Here is a 15,945-nt window from a genome sequence, read left to right on the forward strand (position 1 = left end):
TGATTCTTGAAAGCATTCCAAATCAATGGGAGTACAAAGAAGTAAATTTTCTAAAGCTCTCTCCCCCCTCCAAGTTTCAGGCCAGGCCAATAGATCTCATCGCTTCTCTTTCGCTCTTCATCCTCTCACAGGGCGCATGATTCTTGAAGGTGCTCATTTCCTCTTGTTCTTTACACAACCTATCTACGTTTTGCTGGATTGGGTTCTTTTCGGCAATTTTGATTTGCTCGGATTTCACCCTATACCTGCACGACGTTGTCCCGAACCTAATGTTCTTGCCGCGACTGAGCTGCATGACTTATTAAAGCGTGGTTCTCGAAGGGTGATCAGGCATGACTCTTGCTCGTTGATAGGTTATTGAAATCTTAGGTTCAAAAAGAGACCAAGTACGTAAACAACGGATCGAACCATTTTCCATTCTGACTTCGTCCGCAATCAGTATCAGGCAAGTTTGCTCTCAGGGTTCAAGGTCAAATAAGAACAACATGATTGGGAAGATTTAGAGATAAATCACGTGCTTTAACCAAGGATGAGTTCGTTGGTTGACGTCCTGCAGAAGGCTGGCTATCTCAGTAGCATCTGATCCTGTCTAGGCATATCAGGATCTTTCACAGCCATAATCCTTTGTTTGAACTCTACTAACACAGACACTGGACCATATAAACTCGAGCGAAGATTTTATTGAGAAGAATCACACCAGTTGAGTACTAGTGTCAAATTTTTTATGCACTTATCTGTTAGCTTCATCCAGACGAACATATATTTAACAGGTATGAACTGGCAAACTTTGTGTGAACAAACATACCATGGAGACTCCTCTGATGTGATGTAACCTGAAGTCTTATATGCCGGGATATTCAAGAGCAAATGACCGCTCTTATTCATCTCACTATTCTGGGGAAAATGGGGCTTCAACTGGACAGCTTCTATGAATTAATTCAACATCAGATTACAGGTTGAATTCACAAAAAATTTAGCCCGAGGAGACAAAAAAATGGGTAACAGGAGCAATCGCACAAATTAAAGCTTTGATCAACCATTCATCAATTTGTGTACGATGTTCCTCTGTGCTTTTCTGCTTCTGACTCTGAACTGATGAAGGACATCTATGTTTCCCAACTGAAATCACCTCAATAGTACAATGCCAATTTGTTTTCTTACCATCTTGAGCTGCTTGTGAATTTCAAAACTGCATTATCAATAATTGCCTGTGACGGCTCCAGGCAAATTAGCAAATCATGCAGACGCATAGGGAGAGCTCTAATCTCCCTGATTCTCAGGCTGCTATATCTTTCTTTTCTTTTCTTTTTTTCCAGTCCGTACTATCTTCTTTTTTTCTTTCTTTTGCTAGGCCTGTCACTATTATCTAGGTCAGGCACATATCCCGCTTTTTCCATGTCCCAAATTAGCAGTCCAAGAATTTCATGCACCCTAGGAACCATTTTATCTCCAGCAATGAGGCTAAAAATCTGGTTTCCAACCTCTGTCCAACTCCTCCCAGTCTCTTTCTTGCTACCTATTCCCTTCATTAACTTCCTAACTCGTGCAAACTCCCCCCATTTACCTTCAGCCGCATAAATGTTTGATAGGGTCACGTAGGTTCCGGCCAACCTTGGTTTCGAGTCCAGTACCCTCTGTGCCACCAATTTTCCCAGCTTCTTAAGTCTGTGTGCTCTACAAGCTCCAAGAAGAGCACCCCACACTGACTCATCAGGTCTAAATGGCATACTTTCTATCAGTTGATAAGCCTCTTCCACTCTCCTTGCACGGCCAAGCAAATCCACCACACACCCATAAACCTCATGGCTTGGGGTAACATTATATTCACCCATTAGTTCAAAGTACCTCAACCCTTCATCCACAAGACCAGCATGGCTGCAAGCACTCAGAACGGCCATAAATACAATATGATCAGGTCTTACGCCTGACCTGACCATGTCATTGAACAACTCAATGGCCTCTCTTCCATGTCCATGAGCACCAAATCCAATCATCATAGATGTCCAAGAGAGCAAGTTCCTGTGTGACATAGAAATGAATATTCTATGTGAATCATTTATGCTTCCACACTTGGCATACATGTCAATAAGTGCATTAGCAAGCCCCATACTCCCCTCAAGTCCTCTCCGAATAATTACCCCATGAATCTGTTGTCCACATTTCATAAGTGCCAAATTACCGCAGGCCGCCGTAACACTTGTAAATGTGAAGCAGTTCGGTTGAAACCCTCGGGACTCCATTTTAGAGTATATAAGAAGCGCCTCACTAGAATCTGGTCCTTCATATCCAGCTATCAAGGTGTTCCATGTGATTACATCTTTGTCGTGCATTTCATGGAAACATTGACTCGCCTCAGATAAGCAAAAACACCTGCAATACATGTCTATAATAGAATTCATGACAGGTAGATTGGAGTGAAACCCGTGCTTGACAACTGATGCATGGAGTTGCAGGCCAAAAACTCGCGACCCAATTGAGGCGCAAGCTCTAACTGCAATGGAGAAGCTAAATGGGTTCAGTTCAGCTCCTTCCTGATTTGACATAAAGCGAATAAATAATGTGAAAAGCTAGTTTAGGTTGAGACCACTTGAGAGGAAAATGAACTGCGGGCAATCTAAATGACCACATTCTGGTTAAAAAGATCAAATTAACTTCATCCAAAGCAAATTGATGAAAGGTGGTTGCTCAAGACTTGACACACACATACCAATAACATTTGGCGAAACACGGTAAGCCCACTATAGCCATCGCCTCGGTGGGTAAACCCAGTGATCAATGTTGTCCAAGAGACCTCATTCTTCGCATGAATATGGCGAAAAATCATGCAGGCATCGTCCATGCTAGAGCAGCACGTAGCATACAAGTCCAAAAGTGCATTTTCAACATACATGGACGCATCCAAGCCAAGCTTGATTGCCCAGCCGTGGACTGACGCTCCATGTGAAAGACTTCTCATTCCTTTGCAAGCCTTCAAGACACTGGATAAAGTAAACTCATTTGGCCCCTTCTCGTTCCGAACCATCTCACAGAACACAGCCCATGATTCTTCGTAGCAGTTATTAGAAGAGTAGCCAGCAATCATGGTCGTCCAAGCGACAACGTCTCTATGAGGCATTTCGTCGAACAGGGCGCGCGCTTCCTTCACTAGTCCACTCTCGAAGTACGTTTTCACCAAGTCTGTGGATAAAACCGACGGGTCCTTCGGCAAGAATGGTGGGTTTGGTTGGGCGATGCAGTTTCGTACCCGCCTAAGTGAGTTGAGCACTACTTTTGGTATTGGCTGGTAATGGGTTGTCGACAGCAGTTTCTTGGCACTCATGGATGGGTGCCGTGCCTGCTCATAGCCTCCCTAAGCACGACCCCGCTTCATTGGTATGACCATCAAAACCGTCTCAGATCACAGATACAGTTGAGACGAAATTTCGCGCCGAATGAAAATGGCAGAGCACGGTCCAGAAGAAGCACAAGTGGATGAAAATGTGATTGGTGAGCAACTGTCGTCCCGAGTCTCAACGTGAGGGCGGAACCAAGCGGGCTCGCTACTGTTCATAACTTATAACCTGGTCAATAAGCTCGCTTAAGAGGGTCCGTGCTGCCGATTTAAGATCTCTATAGTGTGTAAAGACTCATTCTAGAGGATTATATCAAGCACAAATTTAAAAAAAAAAAAAAAACTTTTACCAAGTCGACTATAGGATGAGCTTGCCTTGTTCTTTTCTAGATAAGGAAATCTGTAATTTCTTCCCAAAAGCGTTTCAACCCTGGCCAACATGTGGAAATGAAACTCCAAAATCTACCGGAATGCGCTGCCTGCTATATTAAATGGAGGTTGGCGACGTATTATCTCTGTTTTCGATGAATATGGAGATCAGATCTATGACGTCGGTCCGAGGCATCATGTACATATATGGCAAGAGTGAGTTAGGCCTGACCCTCAACAGAGAAGTTGCTGTTAATGAGAGTTTATTACCACTATAGATATCAAAATGGGCAGCACACCACAGACTAGCGGGACAGAAATGACATTATCTCAGATAACTAAGAACAAAATGTTTGAACACTCTCTGTGCAAGCGAACACTATTGGGTGTGTACAAGTTACAGATCAAGAATCACATGAAGTCTTTGCTAAATTTCCTATCTCCATCACCACATTTCACTTGGACACAATTTTTCCCAATCAACGTAGTAATTGATTGGCTAACAAGTTAACACCTATGTACAAATGACCCGCGACACTCATGCTCTCACTGTCAAGTAAGGATTTGCTGCTCCAAGCTCTACAAGTCTATCCTAAACTCAGTAACTGTACAAATACATGAGGCGTTCTTCCGCCTTCAAAAGAATGTAGTTTTGTTAGACAAGAATCCGTAATTCGGAATCATTCGAAGATCAAGCAGAGCGCGCGTGTTTGGTCATGAACTCGGTCTCTCATACCAGTATCTGAGACCTCGCAGCACCTCGAGAGCATTTCTTCCTTCCCGACTTGCTCAGTGCGCAGACACAGATCTCAAGTAGCTCATAGTCCTCCTCCCAGAACAGATTAGATGCCGTCTCCGGGTTCTCCAGAAGCATTTTCGAAGCCAAGAAACCAGCAATTGTCCATGTTTGAAAGAGTCGCGATTGCTTTCCAATGAACCTCCCAGTTCTAGTATCATAGTATTCTGGCCAACGGTCCTCTGAAAGTCTCTTCTCAGCCAAGGCTACTGCCTTCTCGGCTAATTCCGGTCTTCCCATCTTGATGCATGCCAACGTGAACTAAACATAAACAGGACAATATATGGATGAGTAATTTAGAATTTGCATAACGCAGAAATAATGTACGTCAAGTTTGAGAAAACCATTTAAGTTGAGAAATACTCAAAAAGGTAGGTAGATCAAGCTCACCTGCCACAAAAGGGTTGGCCAGGAGCCTCCATTATGATATGACCAAGGACTGGACATTAAAGATGGAATTCCTTGTCAGTGGATGGCAATAGTTCACATAATGTGCAACAATCAATTAAATTATGAAATTAAGTGCGAAAGCAGGATTGCAACAAAGCATAGACTCACGTATTCTTTGGATCACTTCCAGTAATAATACGCCAATCTTCACGCTTCAAAGCAGGATAGCATATCTTTAGAGGCATATGCCCCATAAGATCATCCCATTTGGATTCAATCAAATTCAGAATGGCTTCATTTTGCTTTGGGGTACTTAATGAGGAGACAATGGACCAAAGATTCCCGAGGGTGAAGAATCTAAAATCCATGTGAGCTGGCTGCAGGTTGCCAATCAGATAACCGCCATTCTCAGGAATCCAATCCATTAACCACAAGGGAATTTGCTCCGGATAGATATTAAACTTATTGGTGGCATCTGTTGAGTATTCCTCTGTTTTATAGCGGTAAATCTCGTTTATCTTCTTCATATCTACCCAATAATACTCTCTAATGTGGAAAGAGAGAGCACTCAGCCTATTGTTGATTGCCCTCACCAAATTCTTGGAGCCATCATTTACACTAAGCATCTCCCGAGAGCATCGCAGTGCATTATAGAATAAAGCCTGACAAATCAAAGCGCTTAGTGATTGAAACAAACCGACTTTTCAGTGAAACGAGTGAAAGCAAACTTTTTAAAAGAAATCAGATAAGATAACAGGTAAAAAAGAAACAGAAAATCAGCAGCCAAATAGAGAGGATACTCTAACTTCTGCTTTTAGGAGTTGATATATCCAATGTGCCATTATGTTCACAGGGAAAAAATTTCCCGGCCTAGGTACGTATTAATAACTGCAGAATACGAAAACAAACAGTACTTCTTCCAAACAATTTAAAATTACCATGGCAAAAAATAAGTCCATACAAGGTACAATTGTAACTTGCAAAGACAGACAAAAAAAGGGCCCCGGGGTGAGGGGTTTGGGGGAAGTATACTATTCTTTTTGCTTGGTACATGATCCTTTTTGAAGAATTTCTTTAATGTTCAGAAAACAAGACCTCGCGTACTCTCCTACCATCCAAATATCAATGGTATTAGAAATTTTCTAAATTATCTAAATGTGGTACTGATAATGTTTCTCACTTTTACAAGCACTGACAGATGATTGGAATTTCAAACAGCTTAAATCCTAATTCACTTACTTGAATTTCCAGAGGGTGACCATGGATACCCATCCTCCGATCTATCATACAGGACCCATCAGTAACAAGCAGAGAAGGGAACATGTCAAAACCATCAGTTAAACACAGGTTCATAATCAATTTGATGCCAGTCTGGACGTCCACTCTCTCTTGTAATGCATAATCACCAGTGATCTTCCCATAAGCCCTTAGCATGATAATCCACCACAACCCTGTGAAGAAATTGAGAAGCAAGCCACAAAGTCAGATCCTAAATAGCTACAATAGAATTGAAATGTTGAAAAAGCAGTTGTTTGTCAATGGGATGCTAAGCAGAAAAGTCAAAGTTAGACATTTCTCTATAGTTAGATGACAATCATGATCTAAACTATAGAGAATCATCTATATATTTCATAGCGGACTAACCAGAATCAACAGGGGCGACACGCCCAATAGCTGACTCGCCAAAATCAGGATCCAAAACCTCTTCAACTTTATTTTCATCCAGAGGCACGGTCCTAACTTTAAAGCTTGCAGGCATCAAACCCTGCCCAGGACTGTAACAATCCACCGTCTTCTCCCAACTCTGAGAAAAAATGCCATACAAGAGTTCAGACTTCGGCACAATTCAAAATTATTCATATTCTGGAATCCAAATCATAGACAATCTTCACTACTTGAAATACTCAACTACACAGAAGGTGCATCTCTTAAAATCAGCCCTTGAGCTAATTACGAATTTTCCTTTATGACGAAGGCAGCAGGTCAAAACAATGTATTTTCAAATCGAGCATAACAATGCCTCATACCATAGAAGAAAGAATAGCTCTCAGAGACTATGAAGTTGAAACGCATGCATCCTGGAGAATCAAACTATCACTGAAACAAACTTGCAGAGTGCAAAGCCACAAACTCATGGAGCACTGCATACCCATAATAAGTAAGATACCAGATATGAGCTAACAGAGCTTTCAATAGCCCAAAGTAAGTTCACACCAAAAGCAGCAAAATCTCAAGAGTAGAGGGGACACAAAGGCAAGGAGCACTCAATATCAGAAAAGCATATTAGTTATACCAAGCGACGACGTAAAGAGAGGTTTGAATTGCATTCAATTAATAACTTGAGAGAAACTAGCAGCAAGATACGTGCCTATGAAATTCAGAGACATATACACATGGGCACAAGGACTAATTGGTGAAGCAAACGCAATATAAAGACGGACCTGCAATTGCAATGTGTGAAGGAGAAAGTTCCTCACAATCTCTCCTTCTCCCTTGAGCAAGAAGGCTAGGGCAGATGGCACAAAGTCGCGAATAAACACCTGATCATAATTCAGTGGCTGCTTATCCCCCAGATCATTTGCTGCCACGGTCCCCACGGGGCTACCACAGTACATAACAACAGCATCCTGCAATAACTTCCACGCCTCCTTTTCGACCTGACTTTCCTCTCTCTTAGCACTAACATCATTGGATTCATTCAGACCAGCCTTAGATTTCTCCAAATTTATGTTATCATCAACAACTTCTATACTAGAATCCTCCACTCCTACAATATTCTCATCCTTATCAATCCTTTCAACCACCAGCGGCTTCACATTCATTCCACCCTGAACATAAATCCTCTCGAAATTCTTATCATTCACACGGGTTTCCACCGAAGTCGATAAACTCCTAACAGCATCAGCAACAGCGATAACCCCTCTATGACTAATATCGCCGTGAAGTCCACGTGATCCCAATAAGTTCCAGGACCGCCCAAAACCCGACCCGGGCAAGCAAAAAGTGTTCTGGACCTCATCAACTGCGCGGCCGATATTCACAGCCCGGCAAGGATTGGTGTGAAAAAGGCATCGACCGAAATCGAAGCGAAAGCTCGATAAAGCACCCATTGATCCGGCATGGTTCCACTTAGCAGAAATGAATCTAAATGGTGCAGGACATCTGGTAGCAAACAGAATTCGACAAGCAGGCTTCATGGCCGAGCTACCCAGATAAAAAACCATATTCATCACAAGCAATATCGATTCGGGTCGAGACAAGGAGCCGATCGAAGTCGCATAAAGATGAAGACGTATTCAACAATCCACTGAATCTACGCATACGCAGATATGACTCGTTTAGGCGCTATCAGACGTCGGAAAAGATCGAATTTTGAGACGTGGGTTTCACTTACAAAGAGAGATATCGTAGGAGAGAGAGAGAGAGAGAGCAGATTTTGTGGCTGCAGAAGAAAGAGAAGTTCGGATTTGACTTTGGTGGTGGAAGACACGAAAAGCAAAGGGGTCGCAAAAATGGAAGCTCCCCCGTTTTCATATAGGCGGCGAAGAGAGAACGAAGGCTTTCCGTTGCCTTGGAGACGACGAATGGCTAACGGTGAAAAAATCGAATTTACTTCACTGCCCCTCCTAAAGAAAATAAAAATGTCTTAATTTACAGTTTATGTAAAAATAGGATATGTTTTCCAACTGTCACTCGAAAACCATAAAAAGAGTGTTTACATTTTCAGAAAATGATATAATGGACAGCTTTCAATACGGTTTAAAGAGGGAAAATGAACAAAGCTTGAATAAATCACTTTACTTTGGGACGACGATAGACAATGGCTTGTGAATTGTTGTGTGGGTTCCCCTTTTGACGCATTTTTGGGATACTCTAGCTCCATTTGTTTCGCGAAAAAAGAGCGCTTTTTAAAAAAATATTTTTCAAGCAATCAATTTCTAAGAAAATTATTATATTTTTTGGTGTTCAATTTAGACCTGAAAATAAATTAAAAAATATTTTCTGTTGTTTAGTAAGGAAAATCTAATTTGATTTTATGCATCGTGTTTTGATAAAAAAAAATTGTTGATGTGAACCCGGTCATCCTACATGGCATGATTGTTGCTAATGTGCACAATTTTTCTATTTAAAAAAATCAAAATTTTAATTATTTTTTTTATTATATTTCTCTTCTTTTTCTTCTTCTTTCTTCTTTAATTTCTTTATCAGCCGATCGCCTGCCACGATGGCGTTGGCGATAGTCGGTGAGACCGAGCCTCACCTGTGGCTGGCTATGGGCAGAGAAAGTTAAAAAAGAGAAAAATTAAAAGAAAAATAAAAACTATAAAAGTAAGAAAATTAAAAAAATAATTAAAAAGAAAATGAATGTGAATGAGTTAAGAGAAGAAATACGAGGGAAAATATTTTCCTCTTCTCAAAAAGAGAAAAATATTTTCTCCTTTTTGAAGGAGTCTTTATTGTGGATGGTAAATAATTCCCTAGACTAGCTTATTTTTCGCGAACCAAATATAAAAAAAAATCATAAAACATCTTTTTGAAAGTTGTTTTCCGCGAAACAAACGGAGCTTTGGCTGAAAACAAATAAAATACAATGGTATTAGGCGTATTAAGATTTCTTATTAAATGGCACGGCCCCGTTCTTATTAGCTATCAACATAAGCAAGATCCATTCATTACATGACCCAATAAAAAATGGCCATTTCACTAATATCAAAGTTTTAGCAATATTTTTTTAATATATTACATATTTTAAAAGTTTTACGAGAGACCCAAGTTAAGGTCTTTTTGTTTTTCCGGAAATAAATAATTTTAAAATTATTTTTCTTAAAATGACCGCTTGTGTCGTTTTAAATGATTAATCAATAAAAATAAGTTTTTGTTAAGTTAAGATAATTTATTTTTAAATATTTTTATAGGGGATAAAAATATTTTTCGTTTATTCATTTTATTAAACGATTTATAAAAAAAAAAATTAAGCCATTCATTTGTCATGAAACACATCAAGGCCTTGTTATTAAAAAAAAAAAAACACCAAAGCCTTGTTGTAAAAAAAAGAAAAAGAAAAATCTTTTGTAATTGGGGAGTCGCACGGTCTGATTACCAAAAGAGGGATGAGTATTGATGACGTGTCCATGACGAGGCATCCACCGTTTCCGTGGTCCTGCTTCTAGCTGAGCTGGTGGTGGAAAACTTACTACCACCAACGAACCGCCACGTTGCACATTAATAGTGGCCTGTCTTTCCCAAGTCATTGTTCTTGACTTTTCATGGACCAGAGAAGGACGGACGCCACGCCGGAAAAATTCCTCGCGGCGGAGGGCTCCGAAACCGAAAACCGATGCTGGTGACGCGGCCACATGCGACCGGCGAGCGTGCCACGTCCGCAACCGCGACGTGGAACGTTCATCGGAATCCCAGGTGAATCGTTTTTCGCAAGAGCCACGGAGATCCGAAGATTCCGAAGTACCCTGGCGATCGGAGAACACGAGAGAATCCAAAAAAGTTGAGATTTTTAAGCTCGTGAAGTCCTGAAGTTGTCGAGCTCGAGTTGAGCGACATGGCGAGTGCGGTGCAGAAGCACCCTCCCTTCTGTCTCCTCTTCCTCCGACTTCATTGGTGGCAGATTCCACTCTCATGCAGGTCTACTCTCTCTTAACTGGGTCTTCTGCGAAGATGCCTAATCTTGCTGCATTTGTGAAGTAATTGATGTTAAGCACATAAATCAGGCATGGCATGGCAAGTGGGGAAGATGAATACCATGAGCTTCTGCTGACATTCACATTGTCCGAGCCTGGTTACTTTTTGGGGGAAGTTTATGATCTTGAAAAGGAATGGGGAATCATTCGTTCGTCAAATTGTTTCTGAGAATCTTTGAAAACGACGCATGCACGACAACTTGACGAATCTTATGTAGTTTCAGTTTCTCGCACACTGGAGGAGCATCGCATGTTTCTGCATCGGGCATCGCATTCCGGCGTTTCACCTCGATTCCGTTTTGTCAATCTCTGTTTGGTTCTCTTAGGTCACAATCAAATCACTGTTCATGGTTATATAATCCATGACAGATTGTTTACGCGCTGGATGTTTTGGACCTATTGGTAATGTCCTCTGGATTCCGAAATCCATTCGCGCCATCGATCACCATGCATGAATATCAGGTGATGTTCCCGAGATTCTTATGCGTTAAAAGTACACGGATTCAGTGGAAAACCTCATCATTAGAAGCTGAAATTCATTCAAGTGTTGATTTCGTTACTGATGTTTAAACTCCCATTCAAGTTTCCATTCGCAACTGACGGATGAGGTTGATTTTACATCCTAGCTTTGCATATAAGCCGCGAGGGCGCATGTGTACCTTTGCTTGGCTGCATGATTTTTAAGCTTGAAGCAACTACTTCGATTTGAAATCTTCTGATGTATAGCCAGACCACAGCTTTTGCTGTTTCGGGGAGGAATGCGTTCGCCTTGATCTTGTCCAGTTATCTCTTCTCACAAGTCGGTTTGCTGGACATTGCATATGTACAGCCGTCTTTTGGTTTGAGGGAGTACATCGATGGACCTTGGACGGCTACTCTTTCAAGGATCCGCAGAACTGGGATCAGGTCCGAGCTGCTGGTGCTGATATCGTCTCCAGAGTCCATTATGGATTAAAATGTCTCGGTGGGATTGTGCTCCTTCACAATCCAGGTGCAAAGAGTGTTGAAGACTTGGGTTCACCAGAAGAAGCTGGAAAGAAAGTACTCAACCAGTACTTTGACAGAATTCATGTCAACAAGACTAGGCGTTGGGCACGAGTCTAGTATCATTTCCACCTCGTCAAGGATCGCACATGAGCGGAAAATGTAGTCTCAAGTCGAGTTTATTTTGTTGCCATTTCCAATTGCCTCCATTTGAGAATAGGAAACTATCCACCACGCGAAATGGCAGTTTCCGGTGCCTCCCTGAGCACTGGTTTCTGGTTCCAAAATAACTAGTGGAAAGGATCTCCTTTTGTTTCAGGTGAACATGAAATCGTATGCCGACAATAACGAACCAGCCGTTATGCCCCGGGATCGCCAAAGTTCTGTCTGGAAGTTGGTCTTGGATGCTCAGTTTCGCTCTTTTTAATTGATGTGCATGGTTTCACAGAAGGGTCACAAACAAAGAAACCACATTTAGAGGCTCATGATTGTGTAAAATTACATACCGAAAGGGCAAAAAGCAGAAGAACCGAAAAAACTCTCCTAAACCTGAAGCACTCTGCAGTCAAGAAGTACAACATTAATCAGCAATAGCATCACAGAGAATACTTCAAGTGAAGTTGTGCCCAGATCATTTACGAAAACAAACTAACGTTCCTCCAGACAATCCCTCGTTTCTCTGAGTAAGAAAGCCTCCAAGTTAGAGCCTCACCGTGAATTAAAGCACATCATGCCCTCACTTCATAGTGTCCTGCTCGAGTGAGAGCTCTGAAACCTTTGTAAGGACGATGAGGCAAATTCTTTAGATCTAGCTTATCTATTTGCAAACCAGACAGAGCAATGCCCATTATCCTGAAACGCAGTTGGAATGTAGGGAAGACATGAAGACGCTGCAGTCCAGACTCGAGGACTAATGTTCCCGACAACGAAGGGGCTTTATCTTTTGGAATCCGTCCAATTATCCAAGAGCATGTCTGTGGAAATGGATGAATCAAAGGGATAAAGTCTTCAATGAAAAGGGCGCAAGACAAGCACCACAAACAATCAAACGGGTGAGTACTATTGAATTACACTAGCAAGTACCTTATTTGAAAGAATGTTAACTGTTCCACAATTTGAGCTCAAATCAGCATTTGAAATGCAAGGAGGCAATTGAAATTGCACATCGATTGAGTCAATTGTCTTTCCTGGATCGTTCCGCATTCCAACTAACAGGCTTAATCGGCAGGTCCCAGCATCTGAAGTGAGCTGCGGCTTTAAGTACAAAGGGATGCTCTTCAATTTTTTAACTCTGCACAACAAAAATAAGCAAACTTAAAGCAGACGAATTGATAAACAACGGACAGAGCTCAAGATTTTTGTAAGTTTTCACCTAAAGCACGAGGTTGTTTCTGAAGTCAATCTATCCAAAAGGATACATATTCAATGTGGCAGTTGTAAATTCGAAATAACTTACCTACAAGCTAGGATACCACTTAAATCAAGCAAAGGCCATTCACATTCAAGCTCGGATGCCACTTAAATTAAACAAAACTCATGATGTTTCAACCATTCACAATACTTCTGGAAATGGACAACATATTTTCACACCTGTAACTCATGAGCCGAAATTGTCCATCAGGAGGGACGAATGAAAGAATCTGATGAGATTCCCATGGTCGATACCGAACACATGGATGAAATCTCACATCATCCAGAATAGAGGGATTTGCAAATGAAAGAGTCAAATCAGGAAGACCAGAGAGATGAGAGTTTACTTGAACTTCACCATAAATCTCGCATTTAACAAGCGTACCATCCCTACGAAATGCATAAGAGAGTATTCGTTAGTGTCAACTGGGTGAAGAGATGAAATATACAGCTACATGTTAGTCATTAAAAAGAAAATGGAAAGACAGAGAAAATGGTAAAGTTAGCTTAAAAGAAAAAGATATGAACCTTTAACAAAGATCATCGAGGTTTTCAGCTAAAATACCTATTAATGATCGCATCCATTTCTTCCACGAGATCAACATAAACTTCATTGTTAGCATACTTTGGGTCTGATGTTCTCCACGGAACACACAATGCCGTTGCAGCAGGAAGTGTCTCATTCACATTCGAACTATTGCCAGTCACAACACTCAACATTTTGCTTACAATATTAGGTGCAGCTATCATTTCTCTGAGAATGTTGGGTTCTGTAGTGAGTGGGAAACCATTATCTATCATCTCGTCCAATAGCTGCACGTTCCACCAGATAAATTCTTACTTCTCACTCAATGAACGTGACAAGGCAAAACAAGTGGATGACTTGCTAAAAGGGGAAGTGTTACAAAATAAAGATAAATGATCTCACAAGCTCAAAATCACAATGGGGGAGGTACTTCATAATTACAAAATGCAAGCGAACATATGCTGCACAGTATCGGCTAAAATCCCCTGATGAGTTTCATCAAAGACAAAAGACAGAGAGAGATTACAACCGATACATCTGAATTGACATTTCAATGGTCATAAGGGATAGAACAGAACTCAAAGAAGCATTTAACGAAGTAAGCTGTCATCATCCTACAAGAAGTTAAATTGGCAACTTTGCATATCAAACTAGGTATCTGGACAGCATTTAGAGAACAGTTTCAAGATACTGGGCATGCATTATGAAGAAGACTACCTCAGGAGCCACAAACAGGGCATTGGTGGGATACTCTTAACCGATAAATAAACTAAAGTTTTCAGGTTATGCAGATTAGTGAGCTGAAAGCAGACTACAGCTTTATCAAAAAAAAAAAAAAAAAAACAAAGAACAAAGAACAAAGAAAGCTACAGTTCTCTCTTGCAACATGGCAAATCAGTCACTCGTGCTTTCCATTTTTACTGTCATTCACTGTGCTCACCAATGTTTCATAGGAATGATAAAGACGTGCAACCAGATGGAAGTTCGGGCAATGAGCTTCAGTATTTATGATAACCATAGCTTCAATAACGCACAAAATCTGGCTACAAGTGGCTGTAATGAACTGAAGCAACTGAATGTCAGGCCCCATGTTCCATTGTAGTTAACACTAAGTCTTAAGGTCATTTGGTCACAGATAAAATGAAGGCACCATTTACAGCAAGTCAGTTTATCAGCAATGTCAATCTTTACTCAATATCTACATTACTCGATTCAGGTGACAGGAGAACTAAATGCACTTGGAAAAACATAAACCAACCCTTGCATATCTTATCTGCCATGTTCCTAGGACAATATCATACACCAATGTATATTTTGAATATAAGCCTCTCACCATGACATGCCGGTAACTTGGACCGTCAAAACAGTGAGCCATAAAATTTGCGGGGAGAAGCAACAAAGAGCTAAGCATCATTTTTGCTTTCGCCTCCTTAAACTTAAAGAAGAAAGAAATAGCACACGATCAGCAAAAAAACATTACCTCGTAAACAATAACAAAATTATCCTTTATCTGATCCTCATTTAGCCCTCCGAGGTAATCCGCGAGGACATCAGCTACTCTGCATAGAAACTAAAACCAAGCAATTAAAACTAAAAAAGGTCCCCGTCTTGTTCGATGCCCCATCACTCTATCCTACAGCCCATTGATACCAGCCTAAAATGTATTGTACCTCAATGCCCATCAAAGGCGGCATCTCGACTTGGCTACAAGCTAAAAATGTGATGCCCTCGCGAACAATTTGGAAAAGGTAATGCGTTGGAGAAGCAATCACGGGCTGTAGCTGTATGGGGGCAACAATCAACCAATCCCAGGAAAGGAAAGGGTAAAACCCATGAGAGAAAAGAACACTTCGAGAAATGTAATCAAGTAATTCTGCCCAAAAAAAAGAAGAAAAGCCTAGTGCATCTGTACCGTTACAGATACACGAGCGGAAATGAGCTTGTGATAATATGCGAAGAAGAACCTGGTCTCCTTGAGAAATGGCGTGATCCCAATACCAAGCGCATATGGACCGATCCACACGATGCCCAGTGAGCTGTTTCTCCAGCATCACTTCTCTGTGACGAATCCATGTTCAAATACCCAGAATTACGTTCCGTTGAGGATAACCGATTTCATTTCAGTTTCAAGAATCCAGCATAAATAACAGAAGAAGAAGAAGAAGAAAGCAACAACTTTTCATCGCAAGAAATAAATCGACGCAGGATCGATTGATGTTTCATACCCGGAATCCGACAGGAGAAATATGCACTGCAACATCTCGCTCTACCTCTGTCGGGCGCTCGGACAGAATGAACAAGCAGCGATATCGGAAAAAGCTCAGACCTTGGCTAATCGAAGAAAAGCTAGCTTAGCAGTAAACGCGAGATAACATCCTCATTAAGAATAAGAAGTCAAATAAACTTTTGTAACACCTTGTTAATAAATAATTAGTAAAAATAA

At 41.1% G+C, this 15,945-nt stretch overlaps 3 protein-coding genes across 4 annotated transcripts; all 3 read right to left on the reverse strand.

The window, feature by feature from the left end:
* Positions 1 to 896: 896 nt before the first annotated feature.
* On the reverse strand, positions 897 to 3,616 carry LOC115752817 (putative pentatricopeptide repeat-containing protein At1g56570). The gene is made up of 2 exons (XM_030691199.2): positions 2,708 to 3,616; positions 897 to 2,531 (listed from the first exon to the last, which is right to left on the reverse strand). The coding sequence occupies exons 1-2, from the start codon at positions 3,317 to 3,319 to the stop codon at positions 1,323 to 1,325; spliced, it is 1,821 nt and encodes a 606-aa protein (XP_030547059.1). The 5' UTR covers positions 3,320 to 3,616; the 3' UTR covers positions 897 to 1,322.
* A 390-nt stretch (positions 3,617 to 4,006) lies between these two features.
* LOC115752816 (alkaline/neutral invertase A, mitochondrial) lies at positions 4,007 to 8,464 on the reverse strand. The gene is made up of 6 exons (XM_030691198.2): positions 7,328 to 8,464; positions 6,531 to 6,690; positions 6,126 to 6,337; positions 5,055 to 5,548; positions 4,887 to 4,935; positions 4,007 to 4,757 (listed from the first exon to the last, which is right to left on the reverse strand). The coding sequence occupies exons 1-6, from the start codon at positions 8,114 to 8,116 to the stop codon at positions 4,431 to 4,433; spliced, it is 2,031 nt and encodes a 676-aa protein (XP_030547058.1). The 5' UTR covers positions 8,117 to 8,464; the 3' UTR covers positions 4,007 to 4,430.
* A 3,666-nt stretch (positions 8,465 to 12,130) lies between these two features.
* On the reverse strand, positions 12,131 to 15,868 carry LOC115752820 (AP-3 complex subunit mu). Of its 2 annotated transcripts, XM_030691204.2 has the most exons (8): positions 15,728 to 15,868; positions 15,467 to 15,560; positions 15,173 to 15,283; positions 14,983 to 15,072; positions 13,542 to 13,789; positions 13,157 to 13,366; positions 12,650 to 12,857; positions 12,131 to 12,540 (listed from the first exon to the last, which is right to left on the reverse strand). In XM_030691204.2, exons 1-8 carry the CDS (start codon positions 15,760 to 15,762, stop codon positions 12,295 to 12,297), a joined length of 1,242 nt encoding a protein of 413 aa, XP_030547064.1. In that variant the 5' UTR covers positions 15,763 to 15,868; the 3' UTR covers positions 12,131 to 12,294. The 2 variants fall into 2 exon arrangements, with proteins under 2 accessions (XP_030547064.1, XP_030547065.1); XM_030691205.2 differs by lacking the exon at positions 15,728 to 15,868 and having other exon boundaries at positions 15,415 to 15,524.
* Between the last annotated feature and the right edge of the window lie 77 nt (positions 15,869 to 15,945).

This window comes from Rhodamnia argentea, chromosome 1 (assembly GCF_020921035.1).
Source record: "Rhodamnia argentea isolate NSW1041297 chromosome 1, ASM2092103v1, whole genome shotgun sequence".
In the NCBI taxonomy this organism is placed as follows: domain Eukaryota; kingdom Viridiplantae; phylum Streptophyta; class Magnoliopsida; order Myrtales; family Myrtaceae; genus Rhodamnia; species Rhodamnia argentea.

Bases quoted from the DNA above. Each gene is read 5' to 3' on its own strand.
- LOC115752816 (XM_030691198.2), bottom strand. From the start codon at position 8,116: ATGAATATGGTTTTTTATCTGGGTAGCTCGGCCATGAAGCCTGCTTGT. The intron at 5,549-6,125 runs GTAAGTGAATTA...TTGATTTGTCAG, and splicing joins GTCACCCTCTGGAAATTCAA to GCTTTATTCTATAATGCACT. The intron at 4,758-4,886 runs GTGAGCTTGATC...GTTTATGTTTAG, and splicing joins GGCCAACCCTTTTGTGGCAG to TTCACGTTGGCATGCATCAA.
- LOC115752820 (XM_030691204.2), bottom strand. From the start codon at position 15,762: ATGTTGCAGTGCATATTTCTCCTGTCGGATTCCGG. The intron at 15,284-15,466 runs GTTCTTCTTCGC...GCCCCCATACAG, and splicing joins CCATTTCTCAAGGAGACCAG to CTACAGCCCGTGATTGCTTC. The intron at 13,367-13,541 runs GTATTTTAGCTG...TGCATTTCGTAG, and splicing joins ATGGATGCGATCATTAATAG to GGATGGTACGCTTGTTAAAT.
- LOC115752817 (XM_030691199.2), bottom strand. From the start codon at position 3,319: ATGAGTGCCAAGAAACTGCTGTCGACAACCCATTACCAGCCAATACCA. The intron at 2,532-2,707 runs GTATGTGTGTGT...ATGTCAAATCAG, and splicing joins TGTTTCGCCAAATGTTATTG to GAAGGAGCTGAACTGAACCC.